This window comes from Eriocheir sinensis, chromosome 47 (genome assembly GCF_024679095.1).
Source record: "Eriocheir sinensis breed Jianghai 21 chromosome 47, ASM2467909v1, whole genome shotgun sequence".
Classification (NCBI taxonomy): Eukaryota; Metazoa; Arthropoda; class Malacostraca; order Decapoda; family Varunidae; genus Eriocheir; species Eriocheir sinensis.
The window spans coordinates 4,025,723-4,041,163 of NC_066555.1; the positions used below are offsets into that span (position 1 = coordinate 4,025,723).

The 15,441-nt window shown below is 45.6% G+C and overlaps 1 protein-coding gene across 1 annotated transcript in view; it reads left to right on the forward strand.

The window, feature by feature from the left end:
• Positions 1–11,958, forward strand: part of LOC126981287 (alpha-2C adrenergic receptor-like) — a 20,087-nt gene extending 8,129 nt beyond the window's left edge. Inside the window, exon 2 of the mRNA XM_050832189.1 lies at positions 10,155–11,958. Within this exon, the coding sequence (XP_050688146.1) occupies positions 10,733–11,476 (744 nt within the window). The 5' untranslated portion in view covers positions 10,155–10,732 and the 3' untranslated portion in view covers positions 11,477–11,958. The remainder of the gene's footprint in view (positions 1–10,154) is intronic.
• The last annotated feature ends 3,483 nt before the right edge of the window (positions 11,959–15,441 follow it).

Here is a 15,441-nt window from a genome sequence, read left to right on the forward strand (position 1 = left end):
TTCTCTCTTTCACATACTTCTGGGATGACTTAAGACTTTTCCCTATTTCTAACCTGCCTTCCATATCACTTCTTGCCTTCGTTTCCTTTCTCCTGTCCTTCTACCTACGTACTGGGACCAATTTTCTCTCTCTCTCTCTCTCTTTTTTTTTTTACAACAAAGGAGGCAGCTCAAGGGCACAGAAAAAACAATAATAAAAAAAAGCCCGCTAATCGCTGCTCCCATAAAAGAATCAGAAGAGGTGGCCAAAAGCAAGGTCAAATTCGGGAGGAGAGGTGTCCTGATACCCTCCTCTTCTCTTCCTCGTTTACTTGTTCCTGGTCTCCTTTTCATTCTTGTACAACTTTTATCTGGTCTATCTTCTAACTTTTACACTCTTCGATGTACTTACTCTTACACTTATCTCCAGCTTGACTCGTCTTTTTATTTACAGGTATATGAAGGCACCTCACGGGCAAAAGACAAAAAACATCAACAAAAAATCACACTAAACGCTGCTACGGCAAAGGATGAAGGAGGGAAAGGTCAAGAAAACATCAACTCGCTTTAGTTTCCTTCCTTCTGCCTTCTACCTACGAACTAGTAAGCAGGAGGAGAAAGGACACAAGCGCCAGGGTAAAGCCACTCAGACGAAGGAATATTCCACGCACACAAGTGAACCGAGGAAAGGACGGCGACTGCAAAACTCTGATTAAGGCCGAGAAGGGAATTATCGCCTGCCATTAACAAGCCGGGGAAGCAGTTAGCCCGGTGAAACATTGAGGGTGAAGTAAGGAATGCATGGATGTAATATGGATGCTGTGAGCGTGTGCGTGTGTGTGGGTAAAAGACTGTCAGACCCACCATTCCCCCCCCGCCCACACACACATACATACATGCACACACACATACATACAGCTCGTTTACGTCTCCCCGCAGCCATGCACACCACAGCGAGACAAAGCCGCTAGAATCCTTAATGAACTTGTTACGAGTACTTTTCACCCTTTTCCAGGCAACAACAACAGCAGCGAGTGAAAAAAATGCGGAGGAAGTGAAAAAAAGGTGGGAAACATTTTTAATTATTGTGTTTAGGTGTGTAGGAAATGAATAAGATAGGTAAAGAAAAGGATAAATATGGAAATGATGAATGGAAAGGTGTAAATGAAAACAAAGGTGAAAATAAAGAAGCAGAAGAAGAAAATGAAGAAGAGGAGGAAGAACAAAGAGCAGAAAGAAGAAGACGAAAAAGAAGAAGACGAAGACGAAGAAGAGGAAGAAGAAGTAGAGGAAGAAGATAAAAGAAGATAAATAAGAGGAGGAGAAAGAAGATATAAGAAGAAAAATAAGAAGAGGAGGAAGAAGAAGTGGGAGAAGAGGAAGAAGAAAATGAAGGAAAAGAATAACAACAAAAATAAGAAAACGTAAGAGAAAGAAAAAAAGAATGCAAAAGAACATCGAGAAAAAAAAACCCAGAAACTGAGAAAAAAATGCAAACACAACTCCACCACCACCACCACCACCACCACAACCAACAACAACTAAGCAACAACAAACACAATAACAACAAAAAAACAATAGGGAAAGAAGGAGAAAACAAAAGATAAAGGAGATAGTTGCCGCCAGCCATTCCTGCAGCCGACCAACTTCACAGAACCAGCGGAGACCGACGATAAAGAGAGAGAGAAAGAGAGAGAAAGCGAGAGGGAGAGCGAGCGAGCGAGAGAGAGAGAGAGAGAAAGAAAAAAAGAGCAAGAAGGGAGGAACTGTTGCCCTATACCCTCTGCGTGTGTGTGTGTGTGTGTGTGTGTGTGTGTGTGTGTGTGTGAGTGTGTGTGTGTTTATAATGACCCACTGTGCAATTTCCCTACACGCTGCAATTCTGGCGTAGGTTCCTATGTATGTATGTATATATGTATGTATGTATGTTTGTGAGTGCGCCTAACGTAGCGAACACACTCATGCCACGCGGGGAGACTAATGAGACACCTGCGTTGAGGCGACAGGTGTGCTGGACGTTAGGGCGTTTTTGCGAGGAGGGACACGCAACGCTACTCCCGGAGGCCGAGGAAGGGAGGCCGAGGATTTTCAGGTGCAAATGTGGTTGAGAAAACCTTGTGTGTTGGCGCCTGTCACACGCCCGTCATCATCTGCTTTCATATTATCATTACTTCTATTATTATTATTATTATTATTATTATTATTATTATTATTATTATTATTATTATTATTATTATTATTATTATTATTACTATTATTATTATTATTACTATTATTATTATTACCAGTGTGTTGGCATTGTTACCGAATCGCCACCTGAAGGTACATACGGAAGGAGGCAACTCACACACTTCCCTTCACACTTTATAACATATGGAGAAAAAAAAAACATTCGGATACTCCAATATAGAAAGGTATATATAGAGAGAACTAATAATTGCAGAGATAAACACAAATTAATCATAAAAAAGTGCCTGAGTCAAAAACAAACAAACAAACAAACAAAAGAAAAGGTTAAACAATCGTATGACCTACAGTATAGCGGGCTTTTTTTTTCATTATTTTTTTTTTGACGCCCTTGCACTGTCTCCACTGCTGTAAAAAAAAAAAAAAGGAAATCTAAATGATCATGTATTCAGAAAATCTATACAAAAACGACAAATTTATAGCAAAACTAAGAATTATTTGAATGAAAATTTATTACAAAAAAAAAAACGAATATTACTAAAACCAGCGGATAATTCAATTTCTGCACCTTGTCCCATCCAACCCTCCCCAGTGACAGTATCGGAACACATTAAAAGTTATCGAACTGATGAGACACTTGTTTGACTTCCCTCTCCTCGAGCTGAAGTGTGTGTGTGTGTGTGTGTGTGTGTGTGTGTGTGTGTGTGTCTACCGCTACACGATGCCCCCCCCCTCCCTCCACCTCTTGAGAGAGAGAGAGAGAGAGCTACTACTACTACTATTACTACTACAGCTACCACTACTGCTACTACTACTACTACTACTACTACTACTACTACTATTTCCACTACTTCCATTCACACACTGCTCCACATTCTTAGCTTTCTTTACTTTTTTCTATTTTTTTTAATACTCTTGCCTTTTTGCTGATTTTACGTTTTTTTAATTTTTTTTTTATTTCCCTTTTTGATGCTTATTTTCATTACTCCATCCACGATTTTTATTTATTCCTCCTACACGCTTTCCTCATTTTACTAATTTTTATTCCTATGGCTCATTTTTCTCTTATTTTACCATTATTATTTTCTTATATTCCTTTACTGTCATATTTCCGTCACCCCACGACCTTTCCCTTCCCCCCCACAAAAAAATCCCACACTCTTTCATCCTCTTCTCTATGCACACACGGATCAGGTTTCTCTTTGCAAGCTTTACGACAATGTATTTCATCCTTTTTATCTATCAAACTTTTTTTATACAAAGAAAAAAAAATGGAGGATGTGTATATATATATTTCACGGCCATCGTAGCGCAGCGTCCATAATTCCATACCCTAAAATTTTACTACCAGTTTCAACAGCTAAAATAAACAAACATACATATACACACACACACACACACATACACACACATACATACATACATACACATTTCACATCCACTGACTATACATTTCCCCATTGCTTCACGTCTCGTATATTATTTTTGTCCACCCCTAATGTACATAATATTTTTTTTTACCGTTGACTAATACAATCTACGATGACCCAGTTTATATAATACGAAGGAGGGGAGTGTTAACAGAGGTGATAGGGGTGATGGTGATGGGTGATGGAGATAGGGAGATGTGGAGTAGATAGTGTAAAATATGATTATAGAGGGTAGCGAAAGATGACACAGAGGATGAGATGAGGGGTGCATGGTGAAGGAAATGAGGATGATGACGATGATGATGATGATGATGAGCAAAAAGAGTAGAAGCAACAGATGAGAGGCAGGGTAGCAGATGTTGAAGGAGTGAGGACGATGCCAAGGAAAATAAAGACAAGAAGAGGATAATACCAATGAGAGAACAGCGAGAGAGGAAGGAAGCTATCTGAAGGTAATGGAGATGGCGATAAAAATAAATACCCAGAAGAGGAAAGAGTGGCAAAGGGCGAGAGAGTAGTTTAGAGGTAGTGCTGATAATGACGGTAAAATAAAAGAAGAAGGCACATAGGAAAGTTTGGAAAGTTTCGTTAAGTCGGTGCAACATCTGTGGTCATATGCCGGAGAGACACAGAAGGGGAAGCAATTATAGGAGAAGGGAACAACCCCCGATTAATACCTGGTACCCATTCACTGCTGGGTGGACAGGTGCGTTGGGTATAAGGAAGAAAGGAAAGGTAGTGTCATTAAAGGTTAGAAAGAGAGTGGAGGGAAGAGATATATGCAAAGGCAGTGATGAAGCTGATGAGACACAGAGGCAAGACAAGGCCACAGAACACTCATTAACCTTCGCGCACCTTCGCACACCTGCACCAATTAAACACTTCGCACAGGTAAGACATTTCAAAATTCACACCTGCCACTCGATAAACAAGGGAAAAATAAAATAAAATAATGGCAATAAAACCCTGAGGAGAAAAAAAAAACATACGTTAGCAAAACAAAAAGAACAACGAATTAATATCTGGCGTACATTCGCTTTCAGCTGCGAATCGGAAAAAAAAAGATCATGAGTCCTTTTAAGTCCGTCTATAAAAAACTTGACAGGAGAGAGGCAACACAGAGACACGTGCTTAATATATCGTTCTGCTTAAGGGTGACAAACAGGCTGGTCAGTAAGATGAAGGAGGAGGAGGATGAGAAGAGGAAAGAGGAGCAGGAGGAGGAAGATGAGGAGGAAAAAGTATAAAAGACAAAGGAATACAGGAATAAGGAGGAGAGTTTAAACAATTCCTTATTCCTTACATGCACAAGGAAGGAAGAAGAGGAGAAAAAAGAAGAGGAAGAGAAGGAGGAGGAGGAGGAAGAGGAGGAGGAGGAGGGGGAGGAGGAGAAAAGGAATAGAAGACAAAGAAGTACAGGGGTAGAGAGGAGAGTTTAAACAATTCCTTACACCTCACAGGCCCAAGGAGGAGGAAGAGGAGAAAGAAGAGAAGGAGGAGGAGGAGGAGGACGAGAAAAGGAATAGAAGACAAAGAAATACACAAATAAGGAGGAGAGTTTAAACAATTCCTTACATCCTACAGGCCCAAGGAGGAGGAAGAGAGAAAAGAAGAAGAGGAAGAGAAGGAAGAAAGATGAGGAGGAGGAGGAGGAGTATTGGACACTCTTTGACCTATAAAGTTTCACCGCTGGGATGGGTCCGTTGTCCCTCTCGTGTGACCGTATTCCTTCACTCACTCCTCTTTCCCTCTTCTCTTTGTCAGCCTCTATGGTGTGTTGCCTGACCATTCCTCATTCTCATAGATGCAACACTTCTATCACCCCTCATGCCCCTGCCGGACCTCATAACTTACTCATTTCTACTCTCATTCCTCCTCCCCTCCCCTAACCTGCGTCTGAAGGCTTTTAAAGAGTTCTATAATTCCTAGTTCCCCTACATATAATATTTCCACCTTTCATTTCCTCCCCAGGTTACTAATTCCTCCCCTTCTATATTCTATCCTGCTCCCAAAGTCACCTACATCCACCACTATTATAATCACAACCACCACCAGCATCGTCCCGTGATGATTATATATTTTCCTCAGACTTTTCTCCCCTCTCTTTCCTTTTCGAGGGAGTGATGAATATTTCTCTGAGGACTGGCCGGGCACGCAGACGGCAGCCGCGACCCTCAAGCCCAGTAATTATGCAGCTCAGAGGGCGAGGCGGAGGCGGGGGCGGCTGCGGAGTGAAGGGTGACTGGCTCTCATCCTTCACGCGACTGACGAGGAGGAGCAGGAGGAGGAGGAGACCATGCCGTGAGAAAAGCGACGGACGGAAACGGTTGGTAATCCGGGCAGTGAAATCTCGAGTAGCCGCACTTTATCACTCACAAAGACACCCGCTATTGAGTTCCTATTACCATAATGACCATGAATCAGGACACCTCTCCTCCCGAAATTGACCTCTCTTTTTGGACACTCCTTTGACCTCTATTCAGGAGCAGTAAGTAGCGGGCTTTTTTTTAATATTTTTCTTTACGCCCTTGAACTGTCTCCTTAGCTATAAAAAAATACTAAAATAACTGTTCTATCTAATTTCAGACACTAACTAAGAACGCCCCGACGAATAACCGCTCAGCACCCACCTTTAGTTAGCCACCACGCAGAGTTCTCCTTTTCTCTAATATATTCAATCACTGGGAGCTCTCAGAAACTGTCTTATGCCGAAGTCCACTGACACTCTTTCATTAGTAATCCTTCAAAGCCAAAACCCCCGAGGGAAATGTCTTTTGCCAACGTTCTGAATAGCACTGACGCCCCTTTTCGCTGTCTTATCTCGAGAACTGAAAAGATCAACACCCGTCCTTTACTCACTCTCAGACACACACCGACACGACCCCATTCATTGCCACTTTAAACCTTAACTATCTATCCCTCACCTATTTTTAGAAACTCACATTCAGGCTCATTTTCATCGTCCTAATTCTCACGTAATTGACTGCTCTTTCGGCCACCTCTTCGGATTCTTTACAGGAACAGCGAGTAGCGTTTTTTTGTTTTTTTTGTTTCCTTTTTTTTGTGCCCTTGTGCTGGCTCCTTTGCTGTAAAAAAAAAGCACTAAACAATCAATACGAACTGTCCCACAAGCACTAATCACATCATTAAAGGTGATTTGCGCTTTCACTATCATCGCTGAAACTCTGCTAAGATCTATTCCTCTCTACTCTTTCAATTACGCATTATTTCAGACTCCTTTTTCTCTGTCATCCCTTCAAGCACACCGTTACGAACTGTCCATAATCCCGATCCAGTGTCACCCATTCGCTGCTCCCTTCACCGTCATCCCTCTACGTTTGTCTCTTCAACTCCTCCTCCTCCTCCTCCTTCGCCTTTGCTGTCCTTCATCTTCCACCTTTGATTAGATAGTTAGTGTAGCTTGTCACAAACAGCCTCTTAAGGACCAGTAGGTTTGCTGTTGTTTGTTCTTCCTTTGTGTATTTCTTTGTGTTCCTTCTCCTTCTCCTCCTCCTATGAACAGTCAAAGTTGCAAGAATATTCAATCAGACTTAATAAGACTTGCCGACTGGAGCGAAAAATGGCAAATGAGTTTTAACGTAGATAAATGTAAAGTAATGCACATAGGTGAAAAAAATCCTAACTTTAAATATCAGATTCAAGGACATGAGCTCAGCGAAGTAAAACAAGAAAAAGATCTTGGTGTCATTATCAGTAACACTCTTAAAATGAGTGATCAATGTTCTGTAGCGAGTAAAAAAGCCAATATGATGTTGGGATTAATCTCAAGAAACTGATTATAAATCACCCGAACTTATGAAGAGATTATATTTAGCATTTGTAAGACCACACCTAGAATACGCCGTTCAGTTCTGGTCACCGAACTATATCAAAGATCAAGTCTTGCTAGAAAAGATACAGCGACGAGCAACCAAACAAATTCCAGCGCTCCGAAACTTGCCATATGACGAGCGTTTAAAGCGTTTAGATATGTTTTCCCTAAAAAAGCGAAGGATAAGAGGGGACTTAATTGAGGTGTTTAAAATCCTTAATGGATTCGACAACATTAACCCAGATAGTCTATTTCAGAGAGACACCAACACAAGAACACGCAGCAACGGTATGAAGTTAAAGGGAAACCGATGTAACACATTGGTGCGCAGAAGTTTTTTCAATAATAGAGTCGTCGATTACTGGAATAGACTCCCACCGTCAGTAGTTAGCGCACAGAGTATCAATAGCTTCAAGTCTTCATTGGATAAGAACTTCAGGGATATAAGATTATACTGACCCTTCTTCGCATGTTTTCAGACAGATTGCAGCAAGACCTCAACCTAAATCCATATTATTCTCCCCCACAACCAAGATTGCAAGTAGCGTAAGTTAACAATAGAGTAAAGCAACAGTTAATGTCCGCATGACAGGTGGAGTGAGGTGTGGGTGCAGTAAGGTGACAGGGTAATGGTGCGTGCATAGTACCGCCGGTAAAATGAGGATCAAGCCTCCACCTGTGCCCCTGAAACTACACCTCACCCATCGTGAGTATTAGGGGGGATTCTGGGGCTGCCCTGTGTAGGCCACTCGGCCTCTTCCAGCCTCCCTGTGTTTCTATGTTCTTATGTTCTTATGTAATTAAGTCATTTTCCCCCACAGCTCAGGTTACCAGTAGTGTAAGTCAAGGGTAGCAATTTCCTCTTATTTCTCTCTTTACTGTAAAATTTTCAAGTCCCTTTCTTCCTTAAAGGTACATGGTGTTCTCTTCTAACTATTTCCTGCCGGCACGTTGCCGGAGGGAGAGGTGGGTGGGGAGGAGCCTTCATCTATTCTGTCCTGTCCTACCACACGTAGATTACTAGTAGTAGCGGTAGTAAACAGACACCCTCGTCATAGACCGATAGGTCTTCTGGTGTCTGTTCTTCCTATGTATTCCTATGTATTCCTCCTCCTCCTCTTTCGCCTTTGGTGTCCTTCATCTTTCACCTTTGATTAGATAGTTAGTGTAGCTTGTCACAAACAGCCTCGTAAGGACCGGTCTGCTGTTGTTTGTTCTTCCTTTGTGTTTCTTTGTGTTCCTCCTCCTTATTTTCATCTTTCTTCACTTAAATGCGAGACTTCACGACGCGCCTCGATCCCTAAGACACAACGTAGACACGAGAGAGACGAAGGAAGGAAGGAGGGAAGGAGGGAGGGTCAGCTGCACCGGGTTTCATGCGTGGGTGAAGTTCGAAAGGAAGGACGTTGTGTGCGGCGCCGGCGGCCGTCCCTTTAAACTTCTCGCCGATGAATGGACAACAGGAGGGAGGCAGGAAAGAAGGAAGGAATGAAGTTGGTGCGTGCGTGGCTGCGGCAGGTCGTTTTCTCTCTCTCTCTCTCTCTCTCTCTCTCTCTCTCTCTCTCTCTCTCTCTCTCTCTCTCTCTCTCTCTCTCTCTCTCTCTCTCTCTCTCTCTCTCTCTCTCTCTCTCTCTCTCTCTCTCTCTCTCTCTCTCTCTCCTTCATATGCCATGTTGCTGACTTGACTTGCTGCTCTGAATGCATGGTTGGCTTCTCTAGTGTGCGTGCGTGTGTGCGTGAGAGAGAGAGAGAGAGTCAATAGGGGTTTGGGAGAGGAGAGAAAGTAGTTGTTAAGTGGGTGGTATTATTAGCCGGGGTATAGACAGAGAGGGAGATGAGAGACGGGAGGGAGGCACTGACGGCAGGGAGGGAGGGAGCGGGGCCAAGGGGGGCGGGGGACTGGGTCATAAGGTGGTGTGTTTTTGGGGGGGTGCGCGATCTGTTGCTCGGGCTGGCCACCTACAGTGTGTCCCGGCGGCCAGCAGTCAGCGCCGCGCAGTCACGGAGAGCGGCCGCGTGCAGCACCCGCCTCCTCCAGCAGAGCCAGTGTCTCCTCTTCGCAGGCCGCCAGCACACCTTCCAGGGACTGTCAGAGTGCAAGACCGTCACGCCGTGTAGCCACCTGCGCCGCCTGCCACCGCCATGTCGCCGCCCTGCCGCTCCCAGCCTCCCTTGGGCTCTTCAGGAGCGAGATTGTGTGCAGCGAGATGATTCCGCGGCTCTCGTGAGTGGCGGGAGGAGGCTGCTAATGGTCGCTGCCTCGAGGATGGTCAATGGGAGGAACGAGGCGCGTGTGAACTTATCGCGGGGAACACAACCACCATCACCACTCCCACCGCAGGCCAGAGTGGCTGTCATCCTCCCTGGCTGAGGATTCACGGCTCCCAGGGGCGGCGGCTCTTCCGATGTGCAGTGAAAGACGGGACCACAAAGCATTCCGACACAGCAGCTCGAACAGGCCCCCACACCGCCATGCCAGGCTGGGGGAGGCCGCCCATGACCCGGCCCGTGCCCCGCTGACCCACGCTAGTGTTATGTGCAGGCTGGGCCAAACTAACCCCGCCTCGTGAATCAGTTTTCCCGAAGTACGCGACACAGTTATGCCGACGCCCGCGGCCCTCCGCCCCGAGTGTGTGTTCATGGCAGGCCGGGCCACGTTCTCGGCCGGGTGTGGGTAAGCCCGGAGGCTCCACATCATAACTGCGCTTTAAGAAATAAAAAAAAAGTATCCCACAGAAGGAGGATAATCTGTTGTGTGAGGTGCGATCAGGGGTGAGTGGGGGATTGAGGGGGGCAGGGGGGGAGCCTCCTTGAGTCAGACACAGACGCCCTCTCCGCCCACTTCCGCAGCTGGTGGGCGAGAGCCGCGCCACGCCGGGCATGTGGCGGGGCTGGCGGCCAAGACAGGACGGAGCCGAGGGTGTCAACGCAACGCGAAAATATATTTTGAAAGCGCTCCTTCAAACCAATAACTTTAATGAAACTATTTTTCAATAAGGCAAACTTTTTCTTAAACTTCTTCAATTCAGTGGCGCCAGGAAATACAACTTGCGAAACTTAAAATTTACTGGACGAGGAATCAAAGACCTAATTAAGTATAATCCCTTACACGTGTGGAGGAAGCAAGAGGTGGAGAGTCAACATGTAGCCCTTCCCTTCATAACCTTCCTCCTGGAGCGAGTCATTCCCCGCAGAACACCTCCTTTCTCCGTTATACTCAACAGTCTCTTACCAAGTCTTCGTCGGCTGCCCCTCCACCCTAATCCAGTCCTCCTCGGCTCCAGCGACGGGAACACAGCCCACCATGGATAACGTTCTCAACCTCACCGTGGAGGGGGACGACCCCGCGGGCTTCAGGGAGTTCGTGGAGACCTACGAGGGTGAACTAGACGGCTTCGATGCCAACGGGAGTTTTGCGATGCTGAACAACTCTGGTGTGAACGGGACCTATTGGGTGTATCCGTGGGGCACGTCCCTCTACCCGTCAGGCTACAGCACCTTCGAGATCGTCATCATCACCGTCATCATCACCGTGGCCATGATCGTGGTGGTGGTGGGCAACATGCTGGTGATCATCGCAATCGCCACCGAAAAGGCGCTCAAGAACATCACCAACTGGTTCATCGCCTCCCTGGCAGTGTCGGACTTCCTGCTGGGCCTCGTCATCATGCCCTTCAGTCTGGCCAACCTGCTGATGGGCTACTGGATGTTCGGGGACCTGTGGTGTGAGCTGCACGCCGCCATTGACGTCCTCCTCTCCACCGCCTCCATCAACAACATTTGCCTCATCTCCCTCGACCGCTACTGGAGCATCACTCACGCCGTCGCCTACTTGAAGAAGCGAACGCCCGAGCGCGCCGCCATCATGATCGTCGCCGTGTGGGTCTTCTCTGGCCTGGTGTCCATCCCGCCCCTCCTCGGCTGGAAGGAGGTGCGGGCGCCCGAGCAGTTCCCCAAATGCACGGTAAGCGAGAGCAAGAGTTTCCATAGAGCGGCCCTGGGGGTGGAGAGGGGCGGGTGGGATGAAGCTGCGTTATGGGGGACGTGAATGTGGCGCAAGGGGGTATGAGTGTTTACGGGCCCCATTATTCTGAAAGGCTTGTACTTGGAGGTCCATGAGTGCTGGAAACATTGCAATAAGGAGTGGATGAGTGTCTTGGTCTCAAATACAACTTCAATCCTTGCAGTTGTAATGTTAGAAGTTGTGATTAAGAAGCTCAGAGGATGTTAGGTTCCCAAAGTATCATTGCTGCCGCGGGGTCTGTAACTGAGAGATAGTGAGGCTGTCAGGAATCAGAGCCTTGTAGCAGGGCGTTGTTATAGCCGGCTATTTCCATACGACACGCGAGAAGGAAGCAGAACCTAAGGAATCACGAACACGCAGCACGGTTTGGCCTTGTAGCGCGGCGTTGAAGACCCGTGAATACGAGGCGTGTGTTTGAGGTGAGATGAAGAGCGGCTCATCACACCGCTCGGGAGAAAGAAGGAAGCGGAACGTTGGGTGTTGTGAATAAGCAGCTGGGAGGGAGGGAGGGAAGGCAGGCGGATGGGAGTACGAGGAGAAAGGGAAGAAGGAGAGCGATAAAGCGGTGCAAGGTCGCCACACAGCCCAAGGGTTTGCTGTGGCGGTGTGGTGGAGACTGCAGGAGCGAGGCGCGGAGGTGGAATGGGGTGGTTTGAGGTTTGTAGTGTGCCTGCTGGGGGTGGGGGGGGGAACTCTACCCCCTCCTCTAACCCTTCTCCTCCTCCTCCTCCTCCTCCAGCGAGCGGCAGACACCTCCACCGGCGCGATATTGTCCATCGGTGTCTGGGAATCTGCGAGCCGCGGCCAATAACATCAAAATATTCTCCGCATGCCGACTTTTGGCCGCCTCGACTCTCGCCTCCTAAGCCTCCCGCGGCAAATATTCTCAAATTAGGGAAAGTTATCGGGAAAGCAAGCGTGTATATGTGTGCGTTTCCCTTTCTCCCCCTCTCTCGCTATCTATATATCTACCCCTCTCTCTCTCTCTCTCTCTCTCTCTCTCTCTCTAGCTACATCAATTTCAGAAGCACCAACACCAGGGAAAGAAAGCGTGTATGTGTGTTTCCCTTTTGTTTCCCTTTCTCCCCCTCTCTCGCTATCTATATATATACCCCCCCCCCCTCTCTCTCTCTCTCTCTCTCTCTCTCTCTCTCTAGCTACATCAATTCCAGAAGCACCAACACCAGGGAAAGAAAGCGTGTATGTGTGTTTCCCTTTTGTTTCCCTTTCTCCCCCTCTCTCGCTATCTATATATCTACCCCCCCCCCTCTCTCTCTCTCTCTCTCTCTCTCTCTCTCTCTCTCTCTCTCTAGCTACATCAATTTCAGAAGCACCAACACCAGGGAAAGAAAGCGTGTATGTGTGTTTCCCTTTTGTTTCCCTTTCTCCCCCTCTCTCGCTATCTATCTATCTACCTCTCTCTCTCTAGCTACATCAATACCAGAAGCACCAACACCAGTGAACGCGACAACAATAGAAGCTAAACTGATGGTGTTAATGGGTACTTACACTCTTATTAACGGCCTGGCCATCAACAGAGTGCTCGTCCCTTGCTGCTGTGCTCCGTCCGTCCGTCCGTCTGTCCGTTCGTCCGTGTGTCCGGATGCTGAGTGAATGCTGCATGCTATCCCTGGCCGCTGATTGACGCGCGTTGCCGAAGCATTTCACGTTGATGATCATGAGGGACACGCCGATAGATTTTTCTTTTCGTTTTATCGGGGCACTAAAATGTTTTGTGTGGCGAATTATATACTAAATCACGCTTTGGAGAGAATAAAAGGAGCACTGATGAGGGTTTTTACACACACACACACACACACACACACACACACACACACACACACTATAAATGCTCGGATAACACACTTGATTAATTCCGATTCAAATTTTATACACAAAAACACGCATATGATTATCACGCCCGCCGCCACCCGAAGCTGGTCAGTCGCTCATATTCATTCGTTGACTTATTTATGCAGAGGGCAAGGCGACTAACTAACCATTGGACGCCACCTCATTATGTGTCGGGTGTTCTGAATAAGTGTTGATTGATATGTGTATGCTATTTTTCTTTCATCTATCCAGCGATATGTCAAGAGAGTCCTATTTTGGTTTCTCTTATATTGTCTTTTTCTTCCATAGTCTCTCCTTCTGGTACTCTTCTTAATCTCCCTTTTCAGTCACTTCTACGTTATTTTTCCTCCTCCTTCTGAAAAAAAATGTTAATGTGTATAGTTTTTTTTTATCTCTAGCGATATGTCAAGTGAGTTCTTCCCTGCTTTCTCTTATATTATCTTTTTGTGTCATAGTCTCCCCTTTTAGTTCTCTTCTTAATCTCCCTTTTCATTCTTTTCTACGTTATTTTCCTTCTTCTCTTCTGAATAAGTGTTAATTAATGTGTATTGAGTTTTTTTTATCATCTCTACAGCGATATGTCAATGAGTCTTTCATAGTTTCTCTTACATGATTTTTTTTCTTAGTCTCTCCTAAATAAAAGCTCACTGTGGTTATTTTCCTTCCTACCTAATGCATATGCTATCTTTCTTATCTCTAACTATATGTCAAGCGAGTCTTTCTTTAATCTCTCTTACATGATCTTTCTTTCTTCTTAATCTCTCTTCTCAGTTTCTCTTCTCAGTTTCTCCTTCATAAAAGCCTACTTTGATAACTTTCCTTCCCTTCTTCCTTCCATTTTTACATCCTTTTCTCTTTTTCCTTTTGCCTCTGTCTCTTCTTTCTCCTTGCCACCTTCACGCTTCCTCTCTTCTCTCATTTCCCTCTCGCACAAGACCTATTTCCAAGAGCGGTTTACCCTTCATAGTCTCCCCTACACGAGCTATAGAGGAAGGTGTGTTTGTGGCTTAATGGGTGAGGAATAAAATGTAAATCGTGAGAGATGTGGAAAGTAAAAAAAGTATTGATGCGTGGAGCGTGGAGACTACTAGTGTATGGAAAATTGCAAAAGTATAAACTCTTTCCGTTGTCGGTTTCCTGTTTGTTTCTCTCTCTCTCTCTCTCTCTCTCTCTCTCTCTCTCTCTCTCTCTCTCTCTCTCTCTCTCTCTCTCTCTCTCTCTCTCTCTCTCTCTCTCTCTCTCTCTCTCTCTCTCTCTCTCTCTCTCTCGTAAGCCACCGCATATTGCAAGAACTCTCTGTGTGTGCGAGTGTTTGTGCGCCTGTGTGTGAGTGTGTGTGTGTGTGTGTGTGTGTGTGTGTGTGTGTGTGTGTGTGTGTATGTGTGTGTGTGTGTGTGTGTGTGTGTGTGTGTGTGTACGTAGTAAGAGGAAGTGGAAACATAAGAACAGGCAACAAAACACCACTTACTCACACACACACACACACACACACATACACACACGCACAACAGAATATGTCAACTTAGCCTTATAAAAATAGAAAAACGACAAAAAATAGTTCTTGTTTTAATGTTTGTGATAATTATGAATTCCACCTGCCTCCAAAGTCTTGTCGGCGAGAGAGAAATATGAGAACCACTCTTACATACAACGCCTAGCAACCAAAGTCTCACAATTCAGTATTTTTCTCAAAGCAAAAAATAAAATAAACAAATAAGAAAAACAAACAAAAACAAGACTCAGCAACACGAAACCACACACACACACACACACACACACACACACATCCATCCTCCCCATCCCCCTTACCTCTCCCATTCCACACACACACAAACACACACACACACACACACACACACACACATTTTCAAGGATTTACGCCAAGCTGTGAAAACACGCGCCGCACTTTCTCATCGCTGTAATGGACGAGTTATTGATATACTGAGCTTAACAAGGGACGCGGAGGATTAGGAAAGACAAAAGGAAAGCAACCGAGGCGCCACCGGTATGCTCGCACGAGTGTATTTGTTTGTTTGCCTGTGTTTGTTTTAAATTTTCATGCTTGCTTTGTGCTCGTTAAACCTTTCAATCACACAGTCAGCCAGTCAGTCAACACGTTTAGTTTGCATTCAGTT